The 25958-nt window shown below is 35.7% G+C and overlaps 3 protein-coding genes across 3 annotated transcripts; 2 read left to right on the top strand and 1 right to left on the bottom strand.

Moving 5' to 3' along the window:
* Positions 1-7260: 7260 nt before the first annotated feature.
* LOC145106266 (uncharacterized) lies at positions 7261-7565 on the top strand. Its single transcript, XM_079043280.1, is given in 3 exon segments — positions 7261-7343; positions 7437-7486; positions 7489-7565. Coding segments are annotated over 3 exon segments (210 nt in total).
* An 855-nt stretch (positions 7566-8420) lies between these two features.
* Positions 8421-10682, top strand: ACD1 (Pheophorbide a oxygenase family protein with Rieske 2Fe-2S domain-containing protein). The gene is made up of 7 exons (XM_079076163.1): positions 8421-8973; positions 9045-9280; positions 9369-9495; positions 9582-9718; positions 9810-9969; positions 10038-10307; positions 10373-10682. The coding sequence occupies exons 1-7, from the start codon at positions 8563-8565 to the stop codon at positions 10625-10627; spliced, it is 1596 nt and encodes a 531-aa protein (XP_078932289.1). The 5' UTR covers positions 8421-8562; the 3' UTR covers positions 10628-10682.
* Positions 10683-11124: 442 nt separating this feature from the next.
* On the bottom strand, positions 11125-11766 carry LOC145156963 (histone H2B.7). The gene has a single exon (XM_079076157.1). It carries the CDS (start codon positions 11675-11677, stop codon positions 11237-11239), a length of 441 nt encoding a protein of 146 aa, XP_078932283.1. The 5' UTR covers positions 11678-11766; the 3' UTR covers positions 11125-11236.
* Between the last annotated feature and the right edge of the window lie 14192 nt (positions 11767-25958).

The raw sequence follows: 25958 nt of genomic DNA, 5'->3' as shown, positions 1-25958 counted from the left end.
GTTTTATACAAACAATCCTATGTGTGAATGCAACCCTAGATATGGATCTATGTTTTCACTATTAGTTATACAACATTATGAACAAAAAAGAAACCTAACATGCTCCTAGGTAATTTCGAAAATTATAAAGGAGAATGGAATACATACCTCTTATTGTTATGTTGTAATAACAACTTGTATCTTGAATCTTCTTGTCTTTGAAAGCAAGTACCACAAGTGTAGTACCTCTAATGGCTCACAAACACCAAGAGCAAATGGAGAGGTAAGAGAGAGAGAGAGAGAGAGGAGAGGCATGAAATTCGGCTCTAGGAACCCTAGGTATCAAGTGGTCGAATTTCTTATGCCAATGGGTCTTTATATAGGTGTAGGAATTAGGGTTTCAGTCCTTACCCTTATCTGGTTGCTTAGCCACCAAGCAGACCAAAGGATAACCCTATAAACCTTATCATGGACGAATTATAAGGCCTTATCCCCTTGAATTCGTCCACCCTATCATATACGACATCATTTGCCCTACTTTGCAACTATCACATAATTACAGTTCAGCCCCCCTAGTTCAATTAACTTTTTTTGACAAAATTAATTCTTAATTAATTCTCGACCAATGATAACTAAATAAATATGATTTCTCTTTTAATATATTATTCTTATAATATATTAATAAGCCATAATAACCTCTTTCTCTATTATTTCTCCAGTCAAGTTGCTTTGGTGAAGACAACCCAAAAGGACCATGCACAACCGGGTCAAGTACTTACGAAATATAGTTACGGGCTTAGACAGTAATCCAACAGTCTCCCACTTGGATAAGTCTAGTAACCATAAAAGCAAGTACAACCCGATTAGCAATCATAGCTCTCAAAGACGCTGTCGAACTCTGATCTTATCAGTAACCTGTCCTTTAGATAAGGGATCATATATTCCTCCATTCTAGATATCGTATAGACATGAGACATGGATTATAATCATTCTCTCAGTCTATGTTTTGTTTCCCGATTTCCGATTTATGACGACTGAAAACAGACTACAATTGAACACATCAACTTAGTCTCGGCTTGGCCAAGCGCTTAGGGTGTCATCACTAAATCATCGAGGGGCCCACAGATATCGCTTTTATCCACTTTGGGTAAAAGGAACGGATAAACTTCGACTTGAATGCTCGCTTGTACCTACTCATCAAATCACACACAACAATATGTTTTATAACACCAAGTTACTGGTGCGTTTACATATTATCAATGTGCAACCGACTTGCAGAATACAACTCACACATCTCGGTTTCAAGAATATAAGATATTATCGTCTCACCAATCACTCGTGATAAAATCCATGAAGCGATCTAAGTGAGCGTGAGTTTAATCCAATACTCTAATCTTATAGCAGCACTCATGAACTCTGTAGCAAACTTGTGCTATGTCTAAACACTTTAGACAATCTACAGACAGATTCATGGCAGTCTTCATTCATACCTACTTCCAAAGTATGAGCGACTGTGGAGGATTTGAATAATCTTATTATTCGGGAAGTCAAAACATGAAAAGTGAAATACAAGAATAATACTAATCCTATATGGCCCCAAACTTTTGAGCATAAATAAAATACCTTTTATTTAATCACCATATTGATTACTCATTATTTTTTGTTTCGGGTAATCAACTTCTTACTTGAATTATAACAACAGTTGTCCCATGCACCAAACATGCACACTATATTTACCTATGGTCCTTACTTTGTGAAATAGATCAAATGAAAACATTTCCAATGATGTTCATTTCACAATTTCTAATCCTAATCATTAGTGTAAGAATACAAATTCTCGCCATTACTAGAATATGTCAGATTCTAACATTTTATGGAATGGTCCTTTCGTAATATCACAGCGCCAAAGTCACCAAGACTTCGCCAATGAAATTACAAAGTACTCTATTGGAGATTGTTACAAGACAATCCCATAGATGTGAAGTCTCACATTCAAAGTACATTCCTTTGAACATCCTTCTTGCATAAAATTTTCTAATCTAGACATAAATTCTTAACGTCCAACTCCCAATAAGGAAACATTTCCATATTTGCCATATGACAACTCATTATAAATAGAATCTTATCTATTCATAATAATGTCAATATGGTCCATCCATGACTATACTTTCAACTGTCCACAAGCGACCAATCGTTGGCAAACCTTAGATTGTCCTTGACAGTTGTTTAATTATTTTAGTCAAATCCGGTTCTAGTCCCTTTTTCCCTCTTAATTCCCAAGACATTTGGAAAATTTTAGAACGGTCAAATATTACAGCATATGAAGAGGGGTGCCGTAATATTTCTATTTGCCACGTTCTCACAATTCGAACTATGAAGAGGGGTGCCGTAATCATAATTGAATTTTGAGAATGCAGTTAATATATCCTTGACTAAATTTGATTAAAATTTCTCGATCTAAGCTTTTAGATTGGAAACGAAGTATAACATTCTCTCCCTTAATTATAGCAAAACAACTTTTCAACCCCTGCAACTTTGCAAAGTGAAACTTTTGTTTTCTATAATTAATATTGCCAACCTGCAACACTTAAAATAATAATCATGCTCCCACTATCATGATGATTATATCCATTCCAACATAACATTTATGCTCCCACTAGCTTTGACACGTATTCAGAAATCAATTAAACTTCTAGAAAACAATACTTATTGACTTCCATAGTTCATCTAATACGACATGCTTCGATAAGCCTTTATCTAAGCTTCTCAAACTCATACACCTTTCCTTAGATATCTCACATGTGTGTCTAAACTAATTCAGAACTTATATTACTAAGTCCCAAACGTTCAGACTAATCGCCAAATCTCACAATTCGAACTATGAAGAGGGATGTCGTAATCATAATCGAATTTGAGAATGCAATTTACATAATCGCTATCTCCTTAAAATCTCTCTTAGTGAAAGAGTTTCCTCACAATCATTTTCATGAAGGAGAGAAAACTTATGATACTTAGATTTTATGGTGCATGTGTTCTTATCCATGCGAATTTGTCATAACCATAATCATAAGATAATGTTTGTGACAAATCCAAACTCTTATGGACGGAACTTGTTCATACTTGATTTCTTGCCATTAAGGGTTCCACCATTGCTTCCAAGTTATTTAGCAGCTCACATATGCCAGTCAATGTACTTTCATCGAACAAGGGGCTTCCCTTATGCAGTCTATTGAGAACTCGTAGAACTCATATGCATAGTTGACCAAACTGGAATGACACAGAAACAAGAATATGTCAATACGATAGGTTACAATCCTCAAGTCGTGTACTAGTGTCTAATAGGTTTACTCTCGATTAGTTCTTGAAACTTTTCGAGATCTTTAGACTCCCACTGACCTCTTGACATATTAGATTCTCTTATCAAAACAAATATTCAAGAGTTAGTGTGTGTCTATATCAAAACAAAACCTACACACAATTTGGTATTAGTTGGCCTTTGTCTTATTCAAGACATCACAACTTACCAAAATGTGCAAGTGTAAGAACATTCCTATTTAAGATTATGTCACTCAAGTCACAATCTTGGAGTATAACTCTAAGACTTGATTTTGGAACGAAGTATGACTCATCCTTTTGATTTAACCATTTCAACAATTTCCAATTCCTCTTCTTAGTCATACTAGTGCACTAAGATGTCCTTAGACGATTAATTGTGATGTGGTTTTACAATCAACAAGATGATCATAAAATACGATACAAAAGTACTCTCCCTTTTTCTTAGATTGGAGAAACTTTCTGTCTTTTTGCCTAATTGATTCTTCTTATTCGTTCTGCCATACATTGAAATTTTTTTAATGATTCAGAATCACACTTAATCTTGTAAGCATAACAACATTTACTAGAATTTTAGTAAATGATGACGAATAATCTTATTGTTCTTTGTGGTGGACTTAACTAGTGCACAACATTGTTTACCAGTTCTCCTAGTCCTTCACTTAACTCTTTGTCAAGGAATTAGTCTTAATTTCCAAATATGAAGGTTCTCATTCATCATACAATACAAGTTGTATGATTCGAGTTTCTGTCAAATTGAAACTTGGTCGACAATAATCTTTCCTTATTTGGTAAATTCTTGACATTACCACAAATAACATAACTAAGAATCACATCCATTTCATCATTGCTGAAACTAGAAATACACTAACGTAAATTTTTCATACATGCCATTGCAAGGAAATATATAAATAAGACAAAAAATAAAATTTATTTTATTTATAAAAGGTGCGGAAAAACTTGTCCTTACAATGCAATTTAAATGAAAACTACGCTATTACATGTTCCTAGCAATCTATCATAACTCTAAAAGTAGCAGCTCCAAAATTCCGATCATCGAATCATGCGATCGAAATCCATTTCTTCGTGATCAGACTCAGCTCACTTCTTCCTTTAAGCTTCCTCTCTTTTCTTCGATCCTACAAAACATCAAATGTAATCTTATCACATCATGTATTAAGAATAAAAAAAATAGGAACTTATAGAGTTAGTTAATGGATTTTACCTGAAGTAGAGCCATACGTCTTGAATCTCCCATCTCTTAGATCTCTCAGGTAGACAGGGCAGCTTCGTCTCCAATGCCCCTTTTCTTGGCAATAAAAGCAAATTGACTCCTTTGGAACAGCACATGGAACTACCTCAGACTTTGTCTTTCTCTTATGGTCAATCTTTTCGACCATGACATGTCTTTCGTTTCCATTGCCTATGTCCATGGAGGTTTGGAAGGCAGATCTACCAATCATCTTTGCTTCTCCAGTGCGCCAAATCATTGTTGATTCAGCAGCAACAAGCAAATAGGTGAGATCGATAAGGGTTTCGTCGTGGTCTATCATATAGTACTCTCTTACGAACTCAATATATGAGTCGGGAAGCGATTGAAGAACCCAGTCAATGGCCAGTTTCTCACAGACAACGACTCCCAACATTCTTAACCTGTCAACGTGCAACTTCATCTCTAAGACGTGTGCACGCACTGACTTTCCTTCTTCGTGTTTTCTTGCCAAAAGGGCTTGAGTGAGCTTGAACTTTTCAAGCCTTTGTACTTGTGGGTCAGGGAGAATAATAGGAGGAGGTGGAGGAAGTGAAGCATGATCTCTTGTTCCTCGATCGAATCGTGGAATATCATCTTCATGTGGAAAGCTTGTTCCAAGGGATTTGGGAAGACCATAGTTGCCATACTTTGACATCTACAAAACGGGAGAAAATTCAAGTTATTTGATTGATTGACATCTACAAAACGGGAAGACCATAGTTGCCATACTAGCCCGAATCTGCGGGCGTTACAATTATCTCCCCCTTAGGATGATTACGTCCCGAAATCATCAACTAAACACGGTTGTATAATGACTCCATACGTTATCTCTTCATCCTAGGTAATAATCATAACTTCTATGTTCCTTTGAATGAGTATTTAACTCTTGGACTTCTTGACCGCAGGCGGTGCTTGATTTTGCACCCGCACTCTGTCTCACATTAAGCTTTCAATCATGACCTTCCTGTCACAATCTCAGCCCTTATTGGAGACTTCTTATTCTTCTTAACAACTTAAGATAAGTTTCTTCCTTCGATTATCATAATAGACCGATGGGTCACGTTCTAATGACATCTCATCGTATGATGCAACGCTTAGAGTCTGGTCTTTTAGAGTCAAATTCCAGAAAGAAATATACCTTCCTTCATGTCCTAATGTGATATAATCACCTTTTAGTATGTAGCACTTCTAGGTACAAGTTTCTTACTTTAACAGCGATCGCGATACTTCTACTGATCACTTCGATTATCTTTTATTCCAATCTTCTGGCTTAAATCAAATGCTACATCGATCTTGGTTCTCTGAACCTCGTAACATAATCATCTTAGTCGGACTCTATTTGATATGACTACTAGTGTCGAGATAACAATCATCTTCTTAATCATTACCGAAACAATGGTAACGACATACTTGAATAAAACGAAATCAATCACTAGCTTCTTGGTAACCTTGTGACTTTCCCTGATCCAAGTGTGATTCTTGTGCTTCCGGTAGTATAGACCTCTACTAACATTTTTTCCTTAATACTTCCATTTAAGTTATATACAGATAAAAACATATTTGAAGAAAAAAAACATTTTTTCCTTATATTTCCATTTAGATTATATGCATATAAAACATTTTTCAAGAATTTTATGTGTACGATGTACATAATTTTTTATTAATTTACATAAAATAATACCTCATAAAAAATTATTGCAAAAAGTTAAAAGAAAATAAAAAAAAAAGTATATTAGAAAAAAAGACAAAAATAATTTAAAAAGTAAAAAAGTTAGAAAAATATCAAATTTTGAAACTATAACTATTTAGTAAATATTTTCAAAACTAAATAGTAAATATTTTTCTAAAAAACACCATTGTTCAAAAAGTAAGAAAAAACAAATAAATCCGCTAATCTAAAAATAAAACGGGAACCATTTCGGGTCAACTGGTACACGGACTTCACCCGAGCTATTCGACCCATATCGGTTAGATGAACTCATTTGATAACTCAATGCAACTTCAATCCCATAACAGAGGTCGCCCAAAGTTCTGTAGTTGGTGATTCATAGTTTTCTAAGTAACTTTGGCTTCGCATTTTCTCACCTACAAGTAACTTGAATCTTATTATCCTTTTATTTCGCTTTGATTCTATGATATCTATATACGTATAAGCATGATCGAGAGTTAAATTAGGGTTTTGGTGGTTTCATTTCCTGAATAAATAACAGAGTATTTCAGGGAATTAGGACTTATGGTTTTCCATAACAATGATTTATTCTAGGGTTTGATTCCATGGTGGTGGTATACTGGTATAGATTATAGAACAACCTCTTCTACGATATATCTTTTATTGTTTGCCTCTTGAATTCTTCATAATCAGCCAATCTAGATTCTTATGTGGGATTCTGCAGTTACTCCAAATTCTGGATTAATTCGAATGATTGATGATTTGATTCCCTCTTTGAGAAATGGCTACCAGAAATCTTAGGTCATAAGTTGAATTATCAATTATCCCCACCTAAACTTTGTATACCTCCTAATTTGGTTCCTGATACAGAATTTTATACACTATGGATTCGTAACATAGAATCAATATTGATGACATGATCAAGATTATGCATTTGTTTATGATTTCTGATACCTAACTGTATATAACAAATTTCCTTTTGCTGATTTACAGATACTTTTAAATTAAACTGCATTTAATGATCTTGATGTCAAGAACACGCAACATAATAGTTGCAACAGGCTTGGTAGCTTTTGCAAGTGCAGGTTTAGCTTTTCCCTTTTACATGGCGTAAGTACATTGCTTTTTGGTTCATTTATTCTTTAATTATTAGTCTTTTTTGAAACATTAAACATTAAAATGTATGTTAAAATACAAGACTAGATCATCATCAAATGCCCCTCTTATTGATTCATCAAAACCATTGTCACCTCAGCAACTTTTAGAGGACCTTATATCAATACCGGATCACGTGATGTTGGACCTGATTATCAGACTTATTCCAAGAAATAATCATTTTTAGCTACTTTATTTTTATTTTTATCATGTATTGTAGTAACTGAAGTATTTAGAAAACAATGTACTTTGTTAAAATGCTTATATTAATCCGTTTGGTTTCTATTATTGTTATTCTTGTTATTTCCGGCCACCATAGTGTGAATGAATATCACATGTATGAGTGACAAATGGTGTACCAAATTTAAGTTAATGTGTTAATATACTTGTTATGAGAATAATTATAGATAAATATTTACTTTTTTTTTTGTTGATTTGTATATTGTTAGATTTGGTTTTGTTTTCCTTGGATCCACAAATTGAAATGTTCAGATCTATCAAGTATAAGACCATCCGGTATGGGCAACGTCATACGGCGTTATGCGGATTTGGCAGCTCCCATAACGGCGTCATAACACTGGAACACTGCCCCCCTCTCATGTTATTTGATGTTATGTTAAGAAATGTTAGCATGTCCATGGAAAGTAACGTGAGAATCAACCAATCAAAAGTCATTATCTCACACTCTCTCTCTCTAACTCTCTTTGTATCTCTTAACATTTGCACACCATTTTCTACATAAATCAAATGATATTAAAAATGACATGGCATATGAGTTGGCAAATTTTAAGTATGATAACATGTCTTAACATGTTGCCCACACCCACCAGCCTAATAGGTATTTGGATTAAAATTTAAAAGCATACCAAAATGATGGTGCAGAAATAATAGCATGTCGTTCAAAAAGAAAGCTTACCAAGATTTTTTTTTTTTAAATCGAAATACGACTCATTATCCTAAACGTGTAGTTTAACGGTTTTTGGAGGGGAAAAAAACTTATGGGATCCTTGATACATCGGTGTTGGTTGAAATTTTTGCTTTGTTGTTCAATTTGTCTCTTTGCCATGATCGACATTTCAAACTTACACGTAAAGTCTTCCTTTTTAACCTACAAAACACACTCTGCACCACTAGAATCAAGAAACCACAAGTATTTTCTTCAAAATCGATAAAAATGGCTTCTTTACTATTCCCAACGCCACCAACAACCACCACCAACACTCGCTTACTTCCTTCACTTCCTCTTCGCCACACAAAACCCATAATTCTCCGTTCCCACTCATCATCACCACCCTCATCTCGCCGGAAAAATCTCCTCCCTCCACTCCGAGTAGCTGCCCCACCTTCCCCCTCCACCACCGACACTTCCATTGATCCAGAATTCGAAGAATCCGAAACCAGTTTTTCGTCGAAATTCTCATGGAGAGATCACTGGTACCCTATATCCCTAATCGAAGACCTCGATCCAAACCTCGCAACCCCTTTCACTCTCCTCAATCGTGACCTCGTTATCTGGTTCGACAAAACTAACAACCAATGGGTTGCTTTTGACGACAAATGCCCTCATCGCCTTGCTCCTTTATCGGTATGTTAACCCTCCAATTTTACCCTTTTCATCTAGGGTTTTATCGATCTTACAAAATTCGATTCTTTCAGGAAGGAAGGATTGATGAAAACGGACACCTACAGTGTTCTTACCATGGATGGTCCTTCGATGGATCCGGATCCTGTTCTCGGATCCCTCAGGCATCATCAGAAGGACCCGAAGCTCGAGCTGTTCAATCACCAAGAGCATGTGCTACCAGGTTTCCAACAATGGTGTCTCAAGGTTTGCTCTTTGTATGGCCTGATGAAAATGGTTTAGAACGAGCCCGTGCCACTCAGCCTCCTATGTAATCCCCAAATTCTTTTCACTATTATAATATTCATCATCTATATTTAATTGATCAATCATTATCCCCAATTTTTAATGTCGATTAGGTTGCCTGATGACTTTGAAAACCCTGAATTTTCAACAGTCACAATTCAACGTGATCTGTTCTATGGATACGATACTCTCATGGAGAATGTTTCTGATCCCTCACACATTGATTTTGCTCATCATAAGGTGATAACACAGTCCCCCTGCCTGCCCGCTGCCCGGATTCTTCATATCTGCTGCCCGAATTCTTAATTTCTTGAATGATTCTACAGGTTACAGGGAGGAGGGATAGAGCTAAACCACTACCATTTAAAATGGATTCCACTGGTCATTGGGGGTTTTCTGGTGAAAACGAAGGGAACCCAAAAATCAGTGCTAAGTTTATCGCGCCTTGCTATTATATAAACAAGTAAGTTAAGTTTACACAACTAAAGGGTAATATAGGTATTTCACAACTAGAAAGAGATTAATTAATTAAACAAATTTGTTATTGTTTTCAGGATAGAGATTGACACAAAACTCCCTATTGTGGGTGATCAAAAGTGGGTAATTTGGATTTGTTCCTTCAATGTCCCAATGGCACCTGGAAAGACTCGTTCCATTGTTTGCAGTGCTAGAAATTTCTTTCAGTTTACAATGCCCGGGCCCGCATGGTGGCAGGTAAAGTGTGTGAATTAGACTAAATGACTATTTTACCCCTTTGTATAATAAAATGGTGAAAATTGTAGGTTGTTCCAAGGTGGCATGAACATTGGACATCAAACAAAGTATACGATGGTGATATGATTGTTCTTCGAGGTCAAGAAAAAGTCTTTTTATCACAATCAATGGAAGATGTCAACAAAAACTACACAAAACTCACATTTACCCCAACACAAGCTGATCGATTTGTATTAGCATTCAGAAACTGGCTTAGAAGACATGGAAAAAGTCAACCCGAATGGTTTGGTCAACCCAACATCCAATCACTACCCTCCACATACCTATCCAAACGCCAGGTATGCTTTTCATATTTCTTGAATCTTTTTGTATGTGTTTGTGATCTTTTTGTTGTTTATTGCAGATGTTGGATAGATTTGAGCAACATACATTGAAATGTTCTTCGTGTAAGAAAGCTCATGAAAGATTTGAGACATTGAAGAAGGTTTTAGTGGGAGGATGTGTTGTACTTTGTGCTGCTGCTGCTGTACCTTCGGAGATACAAATGCGTGTTGTTTTTGCGGGATTTGCGGTTTTGAGTGCTGTTTTGGCTTATTATTGTCATGAACTACAGAAGAATTTTGTTTTTGTGGATTATGTGCATGCTGATATTGATTAAACTTGGTATAATGTGGATTTTTTGTATTGTTAGTGAACTATATTGATGTGTTTAATACTTTGTTTATAGAAATTAGATGGTGGTGTTATACTTTAGGATCAGAAACATGTATAGTTTTAAAGATTTTATGAACCAAGATTTGTATGCATATAAAATGATGGATGTGTGTTCATTACCTACGTTTATACCATAACTTTGTTCTTATGGCCAAAAATCACTGAATCTACAATGTTACAAACGTGTACAACGAAATATTAAAGTAACTCGCACAATGAAATACATGATTATTTTTAATGTCAAAACCACAATCTCCTTTGGAATGTTGGGTTCAGTTTTGCTCATCATAAGGTGCTATTCTATAATGTTTGAGCATTCACATCACATAAATAAGAACATGTACAATTTTAAGTTTTTTGGAATGAAATGTTGCGGATCTAGTCGGTGAAAATGATAAAAATACTTGTGTCTCATCTGGGTTCAAATATCTAACATCAATGTATCACCAAGTTCAATTCATTTATAACAACATAATTCATCGAGAAAGATGAAATTTTCACAATAAGCAAAGCCCTAACACTGAACATCGATACAAACCCTAAATCCCCAAATCTAAGAACTGGTAAATTTGGTTACAGCCTTGGTCCCCTCTGAAACAGCATGCTTTGCTAACTCTCCGGGAAGAACCAATCTCACCGCCGTCTGGATTTCCCTGGAGGTAATCGTCGGCTTCTTGTTGTACCTCGCAAGTTTCGAAGATTCCTGAGCAAGCTTCTCGAAGATGTCGTTGATGAACGAGTTCATGATCCCCATGGCCTTGCTTGAGATACCGATGTCAGGATGAACCTGCTTAAGCACCTTGAAGATGTAGATCTTGTATGTCTCCACACTCTTCTTGTTTCTCTTCTTCTTCTTGTCAATGGCACCGGCGCCGGCTTCCTTGGGGAGCTTCTTCCCTGCCTTTGGCTTCTTCTCAGCAGGCGCTTTCTCAGCTGGTTTCTTCTCCTCCGCTGGCTTCTTCTCAGCGGGCTTCTTCTCTGCCTTTGGCGCCATTGTAGGGACTTTGGTTTGTAAAGAAAGAGTGATGTTCTAAAAAGAGAGAGATGCTTGTTGTTCGTTGTGGTGATGAATGGAGGGAGAGTAGTGTTTATATACGGAATGTGAGGCGTGATCTGATTGGATAATTTATGTTGTCGTGGATCGTGGGTTATGGCCGTTGATTTCTTTTGAGTAGTTTCAGCGGACAGGATTTAGTTTTCTAAAAGTGAGGTTGATGCTGGTTTTGACGCGGATCGACGTACTGGCCGTTGATGAATTTAAGGAAGAGTAAATTACAATTTAGGTCCATGTGTTTTACATTATTTACAGTTTGAGCCAAATATTTAAAAAACTATGCGCCTCATTTCTATGGTTTGAAAAAAAAAAAAAAAAAAATGCATGTATTGTCTCTTGGACTAACATGGTGAATTCTCATTCGTTTAATGCTTATAAAATAACTATTTTATTCTTTTTTTCCTTGTTATTTTGATATTGTTCATAACTTTAGGGACTACTTCTATAAAAATTTCAGACTCATCAAGACTATTCTCTCTTTTGCAATTTATCTCTCCCTTCCTTGTGTTAAGTGACCATAGTTTAGACATATGCTCGAGTTAAATTATAAATTAAAGTTAGTGGGATTGAAGTTGCCAATTTTGGGAAATTTACTTTGGCCTTACTTCGACTTATGTTGGGAACCAAAAAAAATCATAAATTAGTTAGCCAGTGTTAATTTGGTAAGATCGATAAAGTTGTGCGATCATTTATGATGGGTTTGAGCCAAAATAACATCTTATGTGATCATGCAAACCCTAATGCTTATATCTAGGTTTCTCTATCGTACATTCAATTCATCCAATACTTTCTAACCCTATATCTAGTGTATATAATCGAAATTAGCATAACAAAACAGATATAGATGTTTACCTTGTTGTTGATTGAAGATCTTAAAGCCTTTAGAATTTTAGCACCTCGAGTGTTGTGCCTCCAATGAATCACAAACACCAATAGCAATTTGTTAGGTGCATTTCATGTACCCATTTTGTAGCTTTATTTCATAAAAGTACATTGCATTTAGGTTTAAACTCATGCATTTTGCATATTTTCGGAATTTTTCATGATGCAATTCCATTCACACACTTTTGTAATATTTCAGGGACTTTTGGAGGTTGGATCTTGCTTTAGGAGGTTAAAAAGAGTTGAGGGTAAAATTTCAGGGCTATTGGAGCATCGAGGAGGAAGTTATGAAGAAAATGAAGATTTTGGTTTTACAGGAGTTTACACGGCCGTGTAAATGGAAGCCTATAATTTACACGGGTCGTGTAAACGCATATACAGGAGCATTCAACTTTTCTTGTTTACACGGTCGTGTAAATTGCACCCTTTAATTTACACGGGCCGTGTAAACGTCTCGACAGTTTTTAAAGTAGTTTTACTCTCATATAATTGAGACAATCGGTTTTTTTGGAAGGGGGTCGACTTTTGGGCATAGAGAAGGCGATTTTCAGAGCTTTTGGAAGTAGATTAACACTTGGGAACATTTGATTTCATTTTGTAAGAACTTTAATTTCATTTTCTAGATTTGTGATCTTGTTCTAGTCATGAGTGGCTAGAACCCTAGATTCTCCAACTTTATGTCTTGACTTCTAGTTGTGATTTCAATCATATGACTTGATGTTTTCTTTCAATTTTCTATCTAGTGAATTTAATTTTGTTTCAATCGAATGTTTGATTCTAATTGTGATTCTTATCGGCCATTTGAATTAGGATTAGATCATTCAAGTTATCTAATTGCAAAATCCGTAATTGTTTTGTAAATTGGACTAGGTAACAAGCACTAAACTGATTTCTAATGAATGAATTTAGTGTAAATCTTATTCACAGATTCTTATGCTCCCGAGCTTATGAGGAGTATGGAGTGTTGTTGGGAACATTCACATAAAGTTTAATGCAATCTTTCAACCTAATTCTAAGAGTTTGTTTAGATTAGATTGGTAAGGTTAGGATTAATCAAAGAGCTTGTTTTGGTTAATTATTGTGGTGAATGGGAAGTGTTAGAGCTTGTTAACACTTTCAAGTACCAACTTAGATAGAATTAAACAATATCTTGTCATCCATGGAATCACATTGCTAATTTGTCTTGCATAGAGTTGGAGTACTTACAAATCTTGAACTTATTTCATTTAATCAATCATTTACTTATTGCTTTATTCTATACTTTAAATCATTGCTTATAAATTCCCCCCATTATGTGACCATTTTTGTACCTTACACAAAAAGGTATAAACACTTGTCCCGTGTCTCTGTGGATCGACCCTACTTACCTTGTACTACGTTTTTAGTGCACAGTAGTAGTGTTTAAGGAGTCATTTGTACCCTTTATTTGTTGGGTTTGACACACCTAACAAATTGGCGCCGTTGCCGGGGACACGGTGTTAGTAATTGTTTATGCCAAGCATTTTGTGAGCAGGTGCTTTAAAAAAAAAAGAAAAAAAAGTCAGGTAGAAGATAAGTTTTCAATTGAAGGAAGTGGCGAGAAGGTTAATGTGTTGTAAAGGCCCACCTACTTAGAACAAAGCACATTCAGGGGCCAAGTCGAGCCAACGACTTAAAACAAGGGCAGCTAACCGGGAGGCAACCCAGAGTTTTTTTTTCTTTCTTTTAAAACTTTTTAGTCTTTGGTAAATTTCAATTTTTTTTAATGTCGCAAATGGTTTTAAACTTATTTTTTATGCCTAGAAAATGAATCTCCGGCTCCAAAAATACTTCACGGATAGCTTGGGGAGGATGAAGAGGAGGTTCACACCACAATTGTGAGGCACCAAGAAAGATTTGGTAAATTCTTTCCATATCTTTAATCGTTCATATTTTACTTAAAATTCAATTGGTGTGCATTTGTGAATGTTTTAGACCCATTCCCAAATCAGCTACCATCCTCCACCATCCGACTCTTAATAGGCCGACTATGTCTCTCTCTAAGCATCGAGGACGATGCTATATTTTAAGCTTGGGGAGGGGCATCCATCCATGCATAAATTCCGTTGCATGTAGGTTGCATTAATTTTGTACATATTGCATTAATTTTTATTTTCTTATTCATTTTTCTGCATAGAAAATTTTTCAAAAACCAAAAAGATTTTCTTTCTATTCTAATTTTTTTTATTTTTTTTTGCATCCAAATTTTTGCATTGCATTCTTTGAAAAAAAAAACAATTGATCCAATCCCAAGCAACCGAATCTTTTCGAAACAGTTGAGCTGGTAAATGAGTCATGTGCCTTGAGATTAGACTTGCTCTTTTTATTGAAAATCTAAAAGCAAGTTAATCGCACACAAACACACCTCCCGAAGCTACTTGTGCAAAACAGGAAGTGAGAAGATTGTCAACATTTGAGCATAACAGCAGGTATGAGTCGATTCTTTGGGACATATGACTGGTCTTATGAGTAGTAAGTGCTCAATTGAACTTAAAATGCCAAATTCAAAAGTTCATAAAAAGAATACAAAATCTCAACGTTCCGAGCCTTCCAGCGCTCTAAAAAGTCATTTCTACTCATTCCCTTTTATATACCGTGCTTGGGGACATAGCTTCCAACTATACCTACGGGTCTTTGCATGTTGACCTTTAGTCCCCCGAAAAATGTCTAGAAGTCCCTCACGGTAATAGACCGTGAGATGTCCCACAATAGAAAAGTCAAGGACGAAAATATAAAGAAATAGACCAAGCAAATAAATTAATAAGAGTGTTATATGTTATCTTATTTATATAAAAATAATAATAATAATAATAATAATAATAAATTAAAAAATATATATATTATTAAGTTAATCTGTGACCTTTGGGATTCGAACAAGTAAACTCTGAGGGGTGTTTTACATCTAATCGCCTAAAGCTAAATTGTTTGGGACTGATTGAGTTGAAAATTCGCTACACGGGTTCCATAGAAAGTCATGAACTTAATAACCAAATAAAGCTAATTTGTGGTCTTTGAGGTTCGGGCAAGTAAACCCGATGGATCCTTTTAAATCTAGCACACTAAGGTCATTTGATCTGGATGTGTTGGTTGGAAGCCCGTTACACGGATTTCAAAGAAAGCCATGAGCTTTATTTGTAAAAAAAATGTAATTAGGAAGTTTGTATATAGTTGTGTTTATAGTTTAATTGAATATTATGTTTAGGAAAAATATTAGGCTGCCAAAAGATTCCCTTGGACTTGGATTTGAACTTATGACATTGGGACTGAATGTTAATTACTTTGACCGGTGTAAGTGGTTTGAAGTTTGTAACCAATCTGGATAAATATTAGGGAATTTTTAGAAAAGATTTTTCAGAAAAAGATTGTTGTTGATCAACAAATAGCTGGAATCGGGCATTTTTATATTTTATGAAACAAAGATGGTTGAGCATGTTTTGTCACATATAATTTCACGAGAGTAAGACCATAATTTGTTCAAAGAATTGACTTGATGATATTGAAAGGGAATTAGTGTTGTGATCTTTGATTCTGTTGAGCTGTATTAGGGAGTGACCAAAGTCTTATTTCTATTATCATATAATATTTTGAGACTAAAGCCAAGTTGACTCAAGGCATGACAGGTACATTCTCAACTATGGTACAAAACAAGGTTAATTGGGTTGGATATATTTTTTCATGTTTGTTTTGATTTCTTGCATCAAGTTTCAAAAAAAAAAAAAAAAAGTTTAACTTTGATTTTCTTTTCTTCTCTTTTATTTTATTTTCTCCGGTTTAAATTTTCTTGTTCTTTCTTGAGGACAAGAAAGGTTTAAGCTTGGGGAGATTTGTTAGGTGCATTTTATGTACCCATTTTGTAGCTTTATTTCATAAAAGTACATTGCATTTAGGTTTAAACTCATGCATTTTGCATATTTTCGGAATTTTTCATGATGCAATTCCATTCACACACTTTTGTAATATTTCAGGGACTTTTGGAGGTTGGATCTTGCTTTAGGAGGTTAAAAAGAGTTGAGGGTAAAATTTCAGGGCTATTGGAGCATCGAGGAGGAAGTTATGAAGAAAATGAAGATTTTGGTTTTACAGGAGTTTACACGGCCGTGTAAATGGAAGCCTATAATTTACACGGGCCGTGTAAACGCATATACAGGAGCATTCTACTTTTCTTGTTTACACGGTCGTGTAAATTGCACCCTTTAATTTACACGGGCCGTGTAAACGTCTCGACAGTTTTTAAAGTAGTTTTACTCTCATATAATTGAGACAATCGGTTTTTTTGGAAGGGGGTCGACTTTTGGGCATAGAGAAGGCGATTTTCAGAGCTTTTGGAAGTAGATTAACACTTGGGAACATTTGATTTCATTTTGTAAGAACTTTAATTTCATTTTCTAGATTTGTGATATTGTTCTAGTCATGAGTGGCTAGAACCCTAGATTCTCCAACTTTATGTCTTGACTTCTAGTTGTGATTTCAATCATATGACTTGATGTTTTCTTTCAATTTTCTATCTAGTGAATTTAATTTTGTTTCAATCGAATGTTTGATTCTAATTGTGATTCTTATCGGCCATTTGAATTAGGATTAGATCATTCAAGTTATCTAATTGCAAAATCCGTAATTGTTTTGTAAATTGGACTAGGTAACAAGCACTAAACTGATTTCTATTGAATGAATTTAGTATAAATCTTATTCACACATTCTTATGCTCCCGAGCTTATGAGGAGTATGGAGTGTTGTTGGGAACATTCACATAAAGTTTAATGCAATCTTTCAACCTAATTCTAAGAGTTTGTTTAGATTAGATTGGTAAGGTTAGGATTAATCAAAGAGCTTGTTTTGGTTAATTATTGTGGTGAATGGGAAGTGTTAGAGCTTGTTAACACTTTCAAGTACCAACTTAGATAGAATTAAACAATATCTTGTCATCCATGGAATCACATTGTTAATTTGTCTTGCATAGAGTTGGAGTACTTACAAATCTTGAACTTATTTCATTTAATCAATCATTTACTTATTGCTTTATTCTATACTTTAAATCATTGCTTATAAATTCCCCCCATTCTGTGACCATTTTTGTACCTTACACAAAAAGGTATAAACACTTGTCCCGTGTCTCTGTGGATCGACCCTACTTACCTTGTACTACGTTTTTAGTGCATAGTAGTAGTGTTTAAGGAGTCATTTGTACCCTTTATTTGTTGGGTTTGACACACCTAACAAATTGGCGCCGTTGCCGGGGACACGGTGTTAGTAATTGTTTATGCCAAGCATTTTGTGAGCAGGTGCTTTAAAAAAAAAGAAAAAAAAAGTCAGGTAGAAGATAAGTTTTCAATTGAAGGAAGTGGCGAGAAGGTTAATGTGTTGTAAAGGCCCACCTACTTAGAACAAAGCACATTCAGGGGCCAAGTCGAGCCAACGACTTAAAACAAGGGCAGCTAACCGGGAGGCAACCCAGAGTTTTTTTTTCTTTCTTTTAAAACTTTTTAGTCTTTGGTAAATTTCAATTTTTTTTAATGTTGCAAATGGTTTTAAACTTATTTTTTATGCCTAGAAAATGAATCTCCGGCTCCAAAAATACTTCACGAATAGTTTGGGGAGGATGAAGAGGAGGTTCACACCACAATTGTGAGGCACCAAGAAAGATTTTGTAAATTCTTTCCATATCTTTAATCGTTCATATTTTACTTAAAATTCAATTGGTGTGCATTTGTGAATGTTTTAGACCCATTCCCAAATCAGCTACCATCCTCCACCATCCGACTCTTAATAGGTCGACTATGTCTCTCTCTAAGCATCGAGGACGATGCTATATTTTAAGCTTGGGGAGGGGCATCCATCCATGCATAAATTCCGTTGCATGTAGGTTGCATTAATTTTGTACATATTGCATTAATTTTTATTTTCTTATTCATTTTTCTGCATAGAAAATTTTTCAAAAACCAAAAAGATTTTCTTTCTATTCTAATTTTTTTTATTTTTTTTTGCATCCAAATTTTTGCATTGCATTCTTTGAAAAAAAAAACAATTGATCCAATCCCAAGCAACCGAATCTTTTCGAAACAGTTGAGCTGGTAAATGAGTCATGTGCCTTGAGATTAGACTTGCTCTTTTTATTGAAAATCTAAAAGCAAGTTAATCGCACACAAACACACCTCCCGAAGCTACTTGTGCAAAACAGGAAGTGAGAAGATTGTCAACATTTGAGCATAACAGCAGGTATGAGTCGATTCTTTGGGACATATGACTGGTCTTATGAGTAGTAAGTGCTCAATTGAACTTAAAATGCCAAATTCAAAAGTTCATAAAAAGAATACAAAATCTCAACGTTCCGAGCCTTCCAGCGCTCTAAAAAGTCATTTCTACTCATTCCCTTTTATATACCGTGCTTGGGGACATAGCTTCCAACTATACCTACGGGTCTTTGCATGTTGACCTTTAGTCCCCCGAAAAATGTCTAGAAGTCCCTCACGGTAATAGACCGTGAGATGTCCCACAATAGAAAAGTCAAGGACGAAAATATAAAGAAATAGACCTAGCAAATAAATTAATAAGAGTGTTATATGTTATCTTATTTATATGAAAATAATAATAATAATAATAATAATAAATTAAAAAATATATATATTATTAAGTTAATCTGTGACCTTTGGGATTCGAACAAGTAAACTCTGAGGGGTGTTTTACATCTAATCGCCTAAAGCTAAATTGTTTGGGACTGATTGAGTTGAAAATTCGCTACACGGGTTCCATAGAAAGTCATGAACTTAATAACCAAATAAAGCTAATCTGTGGTCTTTGAGGTTCGGGCAAGTAAACCCGATGGATCCTTTTAAATCTAGCACACTAAGGTCATTTGATCTGGATGTGTTGGTTGGAAGCCCGTTACACGGATTTCAAAGAAAGCCATGAGCTTTATTTGTAAAAAAAATGTAATTAGGAAGTTTGTATATAGTTGTGTTTATAGTTTAATTGAATATTATGTTTAGGAAAAATATTAGGCTGCTAAAAGATTCCCTTGGACTTGGATTTGAACTTATGACATTGGGACTGAATGTTAATTACTTTGACCGGTGTAAGTGGTTTGAAGTTTGTAACCAATCTGGATAAATATTAGGGAATTTTTAGAAAAGATTTTTCAGAAAAAGATTGTTGTTGATCAACAAATAGCTGGAATCGGGCATTTTTATATTTTATGAAACAAAGATGGTTGAGCATGTTTTGTCACATATAATTTCACGAGAGTAAGACCATAATTTGTTCAAAGAATTGACTTGATGATATTGAAAGGGAATTAGTGTTGTGATCTTTGATTCTGTTGAGCTGTATTAGGGAGTGGCCAAAGTCTTATTTCTATTATCATATAATATTTTGAGACTAAAGCCAAGTTGACTCAAGGCATGACAGGTACATTCTCAACTATGGTACAAAACAAGGTTAATTGGGTTGGATATATTTTTTCATGTTTGTTTTGATTTCTTGCATCAAGTTTCAAAAAAAAAAAAAAAAAAGTTTAACTTTGATTTTCTTTTCTTCTCTTTTATTTTATTTTCTCCGGTTTAAATTTTCTTGTTCTTTCTTGAGGACAAGAAAGGTTTAAGCTTGGGGAGATTTGTTAGGTGCATTTCATGTACCCATTTTGTAGCTTTATTTCATAAAAGTACATTGCATTTAGGTTTAAACTCATGCATTTTGCATATTTTCGGAATTTTTCATGATGCAATTCCATTCACACACTTTTGTAATATTTCAGGGACTTTTGGAGGTTGGATCTTGCTTTAGGAGGTTAAAAAGAGTTGAGGGTAAAATTTCAGGGCTATTGGAGCATCGAGGAGGAAGTTATGAAGAAAATGAAGATTTTGGTTTTACAGGAGTTTACACGGCCGTGTAAATGGAAGCCTATAATTTACACGGGTCGTGTAAACGCATATACAGGAGCATTCAACTTTTCTTGTTTACACGGTCGTGTAAATTGCACCCTTTAATTTACACGGGCCGTGTAAACGTCTCGACAGTTTTTAAAGTAGTTTTACTCTCATATAATTGAGACAATCGGTTTTTTTGGAAGGGGTCGACTTTTGGGCATAGAGAAGGCGATTTTCAGAGCTTTTGGAAGTAGATTAACACTTGGGAACATTTGATTTCATTTTGTAAGAACTTTAATTTCATTTTCTAGATTTGTGATCTTGTTCTAGTCATGAGTGGCTAGAACCCTAGATTCTCCAACTTTATGTCTTGACTTCTAGTTGTGATTTCAATCATATGACTTGATGTTTTCTTTCAATTTTCTATCTAGTGAATTTAATTTTGTTTCAATCGAATGTTTGATTCTAATTGTGATTCTTATCGGCCATTTGAATTAGGATTAGATCATTCAAGTTATCTAATTGCAAAATCCGTAATTGTTTTGTAAATTGGACTAGATAACAAGCACTAAACTGATTTCTATTGAATGAATTTAGTGTAAATCTTATTCACACATTCTTATGCTCCCGAGCTTATGAGGAGTATGGAGTGTTGTTGGGAACATTCACATAAAGTTTAATGCAATCTTTCAACCTAATTCTAAGAGTTTGTTTAGATTAGATTGGTAAGGTTAGGATTAATCAAAGAGCTTGTTTTGGTTAATTATTGTGGTGAATGGGAAGTGTTAGAGCTTGTTAACACTTTCAAGTACCAACTTAGATAGAATTAAACAATATCTTGTCATCCATGGAATCACATTGCTAATTTGTCTTGCATAGAGTTGGAGTACTTACAAATCTTGAACTTATTTCATTTAATCAATCATTTACTTATTGCTTTATTCTATACTTTAAATCATTGCTTATAAATTCCCCCCATTCTGTGACCATTTTTGTACCTTACACAAAAAGGTATAAACACTTGTCCCGTGTCTCTGTGGATCGACCCTACTTACCTTGTACTACGTTTTTAGTGCATAGTAGTAGTGTTTAAGGAGTCATTTGTACCCTTTATTTGTTGGGTTTGACACGCCTAACACAATTGGAAGATGCAAGAGAGAGATAATAGAGGATAATTTCGGCTCTAGGACTTCTAGGGTTCAAGTGGCCGAAATTCCCATGCCAAGGGGTCCTTTATATAGGTGTAGGAATTAGGGTTTCAGTGATTATCCTTATCTGGTTACTTAGCCACCAAGCAGCCCATAAGTTAATTCTAGAATCCCCATCATGGACGAATTCTGAAAGCTTTATCCCTAGAATTCGTCCACCCTATTTATTAGGATTTCCTTGCCCAGCTTTGTAACTATCACATAATTACAGTTCAGCCCCTTAAGTTCAATTAATTTCTTTTGATCACAAAACTAATTCTTAATTAATTATTGACCAATGTTAATTAAACAAATATGATTTCTCTTTTAATATATTAGTCTTATAATATATTAATAAACCATAATCATCTCTTTCTATATTATTCCTCCAGTCAAGTTGTTTTGGTGAAGGCAACCCAAAAGGACCATGCAAAATCGGGCCAAGTACATACCAAATATAGTTATGGACTTAGACACTAATCCAACAATTTAATGGTTAAATACGTAAATATAAGAAGTGAAAGTTTAAGTGTTTATTGTGTTAATTTGTCATGGTTTAGACATAATCTTTCTTCTCCCTCTCATTTTGAATGTTACGACTTTGGAGAGCTTGTGGGTATGAGAAGCGACGATTTTGAGCTTGTGGAAGGATATTGTATATCACGACTTTGTTGTTAGCTTATAATAAAAATACATTTTTCTATCTCAAATCATGTTTATTAGTCCATAATCTAATAATAGTGACTTTAAATTTATCATTTGATCACGTAGCGTCACCATACTGAAAATACATCATAACAATCATCAGAATACTCATCATACATTGAGGGATCACATGCTACAAGTTTCCCGATCTCATCGCAACCCTCCTTGACTCGGGTACGGATCCTCTGCTTTCAGTAGTACGGGCCCATACTGATGGGTTTTACACACAAGAACAATCCTAAGTGCACATGTAAAACCCTAAAGCTTTGGATCTAGGTTTCTCTATTGTACATGCAAATCATCCAAAGCTTGTAAACCCTGGATCTAGCATATGGAACTCGAAATTAACAACTAAAACAAGTTTAGATGATTACCTTTCACAAGTAGCAAGAATCTTTAACTTCAAGAGCTTAGTATCACAATTGTAATACCTCTAACGGCTTACAAACACCAAGGCAAGAATATGATCTTGAAGAGAGGGAATGGAGGCTCCAAATTCGGCTCTATAACTCTTAGAAATAAGTGGTAGCCGATTTTGGGTGCCATAGGGTCCTTTATATAGGTGTGCTGCTAGGGTTTCAGTCAAAACCCTAATTAGATAGCTTAGGCATTAAGCAGTCCAAAGAACCTTACAGAATGAGGCCCTTGGACGAAATCAATATGGGCTTCCCTTCTTTATTTCGTCCACCTCCTTTCTAAGGATCCACATCCCATAATTCAATTACCTTATAATTGCAATTCCAGTACCCTTTATTTAATTAATCTCTTTTAGTCACAAAATTAATTCTTAATTAATTATTGACTAATATTAATTAAATAATATGATTTCTCTTTTAATATATTGTTCTTATAATATATTAATAAACCATAATATCCTCTGTCTCCATTAACCATCCAATCAAGTTGCTTTGGTGAAGGCAACCCAAAATGACCATGCTACAATCGGGTCAAGTACATACCAAATATAGTTATGGACTTAGACACTAATCCAACACATACTACCTTCCACATCTATCCGTACTTTCCCCTAGGATTGCATTGACTCCACCAAGTCTATTTCATTAATACAACTCCAAACACTAATCTCATCCTAGGCTTACCCTAGGGTAATCTCCGACCCACTCTCCGCCACCAGCTGCATAAGGAGTCCATGTTATCCCTCCCCAACTAGCTCGCGAATACCATTACATATTACTAAGACCATATAATTCTTCGAATGAGAGGTCTCTTCCTACAACGGTTGGACTCGGACAAGAGTTGTGCAATAAGGCTAAACCTATCCTGCTGAAAATTTCTAGTCCTTATGATATGTAACTTAGCGTATTCGTTTACTAGTTAGTTAAAGATAACTATAACTCCTAACAGCACAAAGCAAGCAACATTCGAGCATTGAGTAACCAAAACCAAGCATATCCTAATCAAGCCATCATATCACCGAGTAATCAGAACTAGCATGCAGTTCCATAAGCACATACAGTATGCATATAAGGCATCCTTCATAGATCTTTAACCCTAATCTATTCCCTTTGCTAACAGAAGTACCTGAAACCAGAAGTAACTGAAACCAACACTACAAACTATAAGCACGAAGCTTAGTGAGTTCCTCAGCCTACAACATACCATACACATAATCACATACATGACCCCCGCCCGGCATCAGACCTTGCCTGACATCAGCCCCCGCTTGGTATACATATATGCTTATCCCAGACCCCGTCTGTCACTGGGCCTCGCCCGTTATACACATACAATCAATACCACATAATCATGTTATCACATAAGGAAAATCATACACAATATTATATGTTCCAGTCCCAAGGCCTCGCCTATCACGGGGCCCGCCCCTATTCTGCTAATGATGAGATATGGAACCCCGTCCACACTCAACTAGTGATGAGATACGGGCCCTCGCCCACACTCACCTCCCTACCAGACACATACAAGCATCACGCAGACAACAAGTATAACTAAACATGCACATAAACATCAGGTACCACCCGACATCAAACCGTAGTCCAGAATCACACATAATACATTCATCGGGCACCGCCCGACATCGGACCTTGGTCCGGAAACATACAATCATACATACATATATACGGGCCAACATTGGTGCCTTAGACCCGTTCAAACAAGAGGAAACTCACCTCAAACGTTGAAGCTTACTGCAAGAATCCTTAGTTGTAGTATCGCCGACTCCCCGAGCTATCCATGCCAGATATCACCCAGTAAACAATTAGGTTCCACACCACAAACCATAATCCTTACTTGGGGTGAAATGATTGTTTCACTAATCGTCCAATCAAGACTCACAATTGAGACCAGAGCCCATAACCATAAATTCCATAAAAGCCCAGTAATGGCCTAATTTTCCAAATTGGGCCCAACCCTTCATAAAACCTCCCTTAGCAGTCATTCCATACTTCATAATCCTCCAGGGTCAACCTTGGTCAAGGTCAAGTCAAGGTCAAATTCAATATCAAAGTCAAAGTCAACGTTATGAGTTGACTCAATTCGTCGAGTTATCCTTCAACTCGACGAGTTTCCGTAAACCACAAAGTCGCGATATCTTGCATCAACTCATCGAGTTTTCCCCAAACTCGTCGAGTTCTTCCATTTCAACAGAATCGGGACACTTCGAATCAACTCGTCGGGTTCCTTATTCTGTTAACCCCTTCTTAATGCATTCAACCACTAATCTTCAACCCAAAGCCCCATATTCGAGATCTAGTCTAAAAACACGACTATAAGGGTAAAGTTTCCAACTTTACCCATTGAGAACCACCCTAATGGCATAAAACTCAATCCTTAGCCCAAAAAGGCTTATGACTTAATCCAAAAACCACCAAAACTTCAATATATATCATAAGGACATAGATATGGACCTTAGGGACTAGATTGTCACGTAAAGTTTCCAGCTTTCTCTACCTGCATGGCCCCTGGAAGCTCAAAAGTCCAAAATGGTGGTCTAAAGGTTGCATGAGACTTCCATGGCCATAAAGTTGGCACCTTTATGCCATGAAAATCCTTAAAGACTCTAGATCTGAAGTGCTTTCCATTTGGGACGTCCAACTCTCAAGAATCATATCATTTTGACCAAAAACAGCAAAGGGTGCTAAGAAGAAGATATAGTCAACTATTAGTCAAGTTTGAGACTTGATTACTAGAAAGTGACTAAAATGGAGTGAGGTTTCTGGATCTAGCAACTCTTCCTTGTTCCTTCAAGATTCCAGTCCTTCCAATAGCTCCCAACACCCACAAAACATTAAAAAATGGCTCACAATCACTCCAACTAGCTTAGGGTTTCGAGATTTAGGGTTAGAGATTTGGAGGCTGGAAATGAGGCCAAACCCTAGAGTTTAAGTTGTTTAAATAGGGTGCAAAATCCTGGATTTAGGATTTCCCAAACCCTGTCCAACTCGTCGAGTTGGTTTTCAATTTCCCGCGTACCAAAATATTTCTACTTGTTGAGTTCTCCCCCTTGAACTCGACGAATTGACTTCTTAAATTAAAATTACCTTTCCTTAATTAGCCTTCTAGATTCCGGGTGTTACAACTAAAACATAACAT

This window comes from Lactuca virosa, chromosome 1 (genome assembly GCF_052849685.1).
Source record: "Lactuca virosa cultivar CGN04683 chromosome 1, Lactuca_virosa_CGN04683_v6, whole genome shotgun sequence".
NCBI lineage: Eukaryota > Viridiplantae > Streptophyta > Magnoliopsida > Asterales > Asteraceae > Lactuca > Lactuca virosa.
Note: the sequence above shows the minus strand (reverse complement) of the source record. Positions and strands in the feature narration are given on the sequence as shown.

Bases quoted from the DNA above. Each gene is read 5' to 3' on its own strand.
- ACD1 (XM_079076163.1), top strand. From the start codon at position 8,563: ATGGCTTCTTTACTATTCCCAACGCCACCAACAACCACCACCAACACT. The intron at 9,496-9,581 runs GTGATAACACAG...ATGATTCTACAG, and splicing joins TTGATTTTGCTCATCATAAG to GTTACAGGGAGGAGGGATAG. The intron at 9,970-10,037 runs GTAAAGTGTGTG...TGAAAATTGTAG, and splicing joins CCGGGCCCGCATGGTGGCAG to GTTGTTCCAAGGTGGCATGA.
- LOC145156963 (XM_079076157.1), bottom strand. From the start codon at position 11,677: ATGGCGCCAAAGGCAGAGAAGAAGCCCGCTGAGAAGAAGCCAGCGGAG.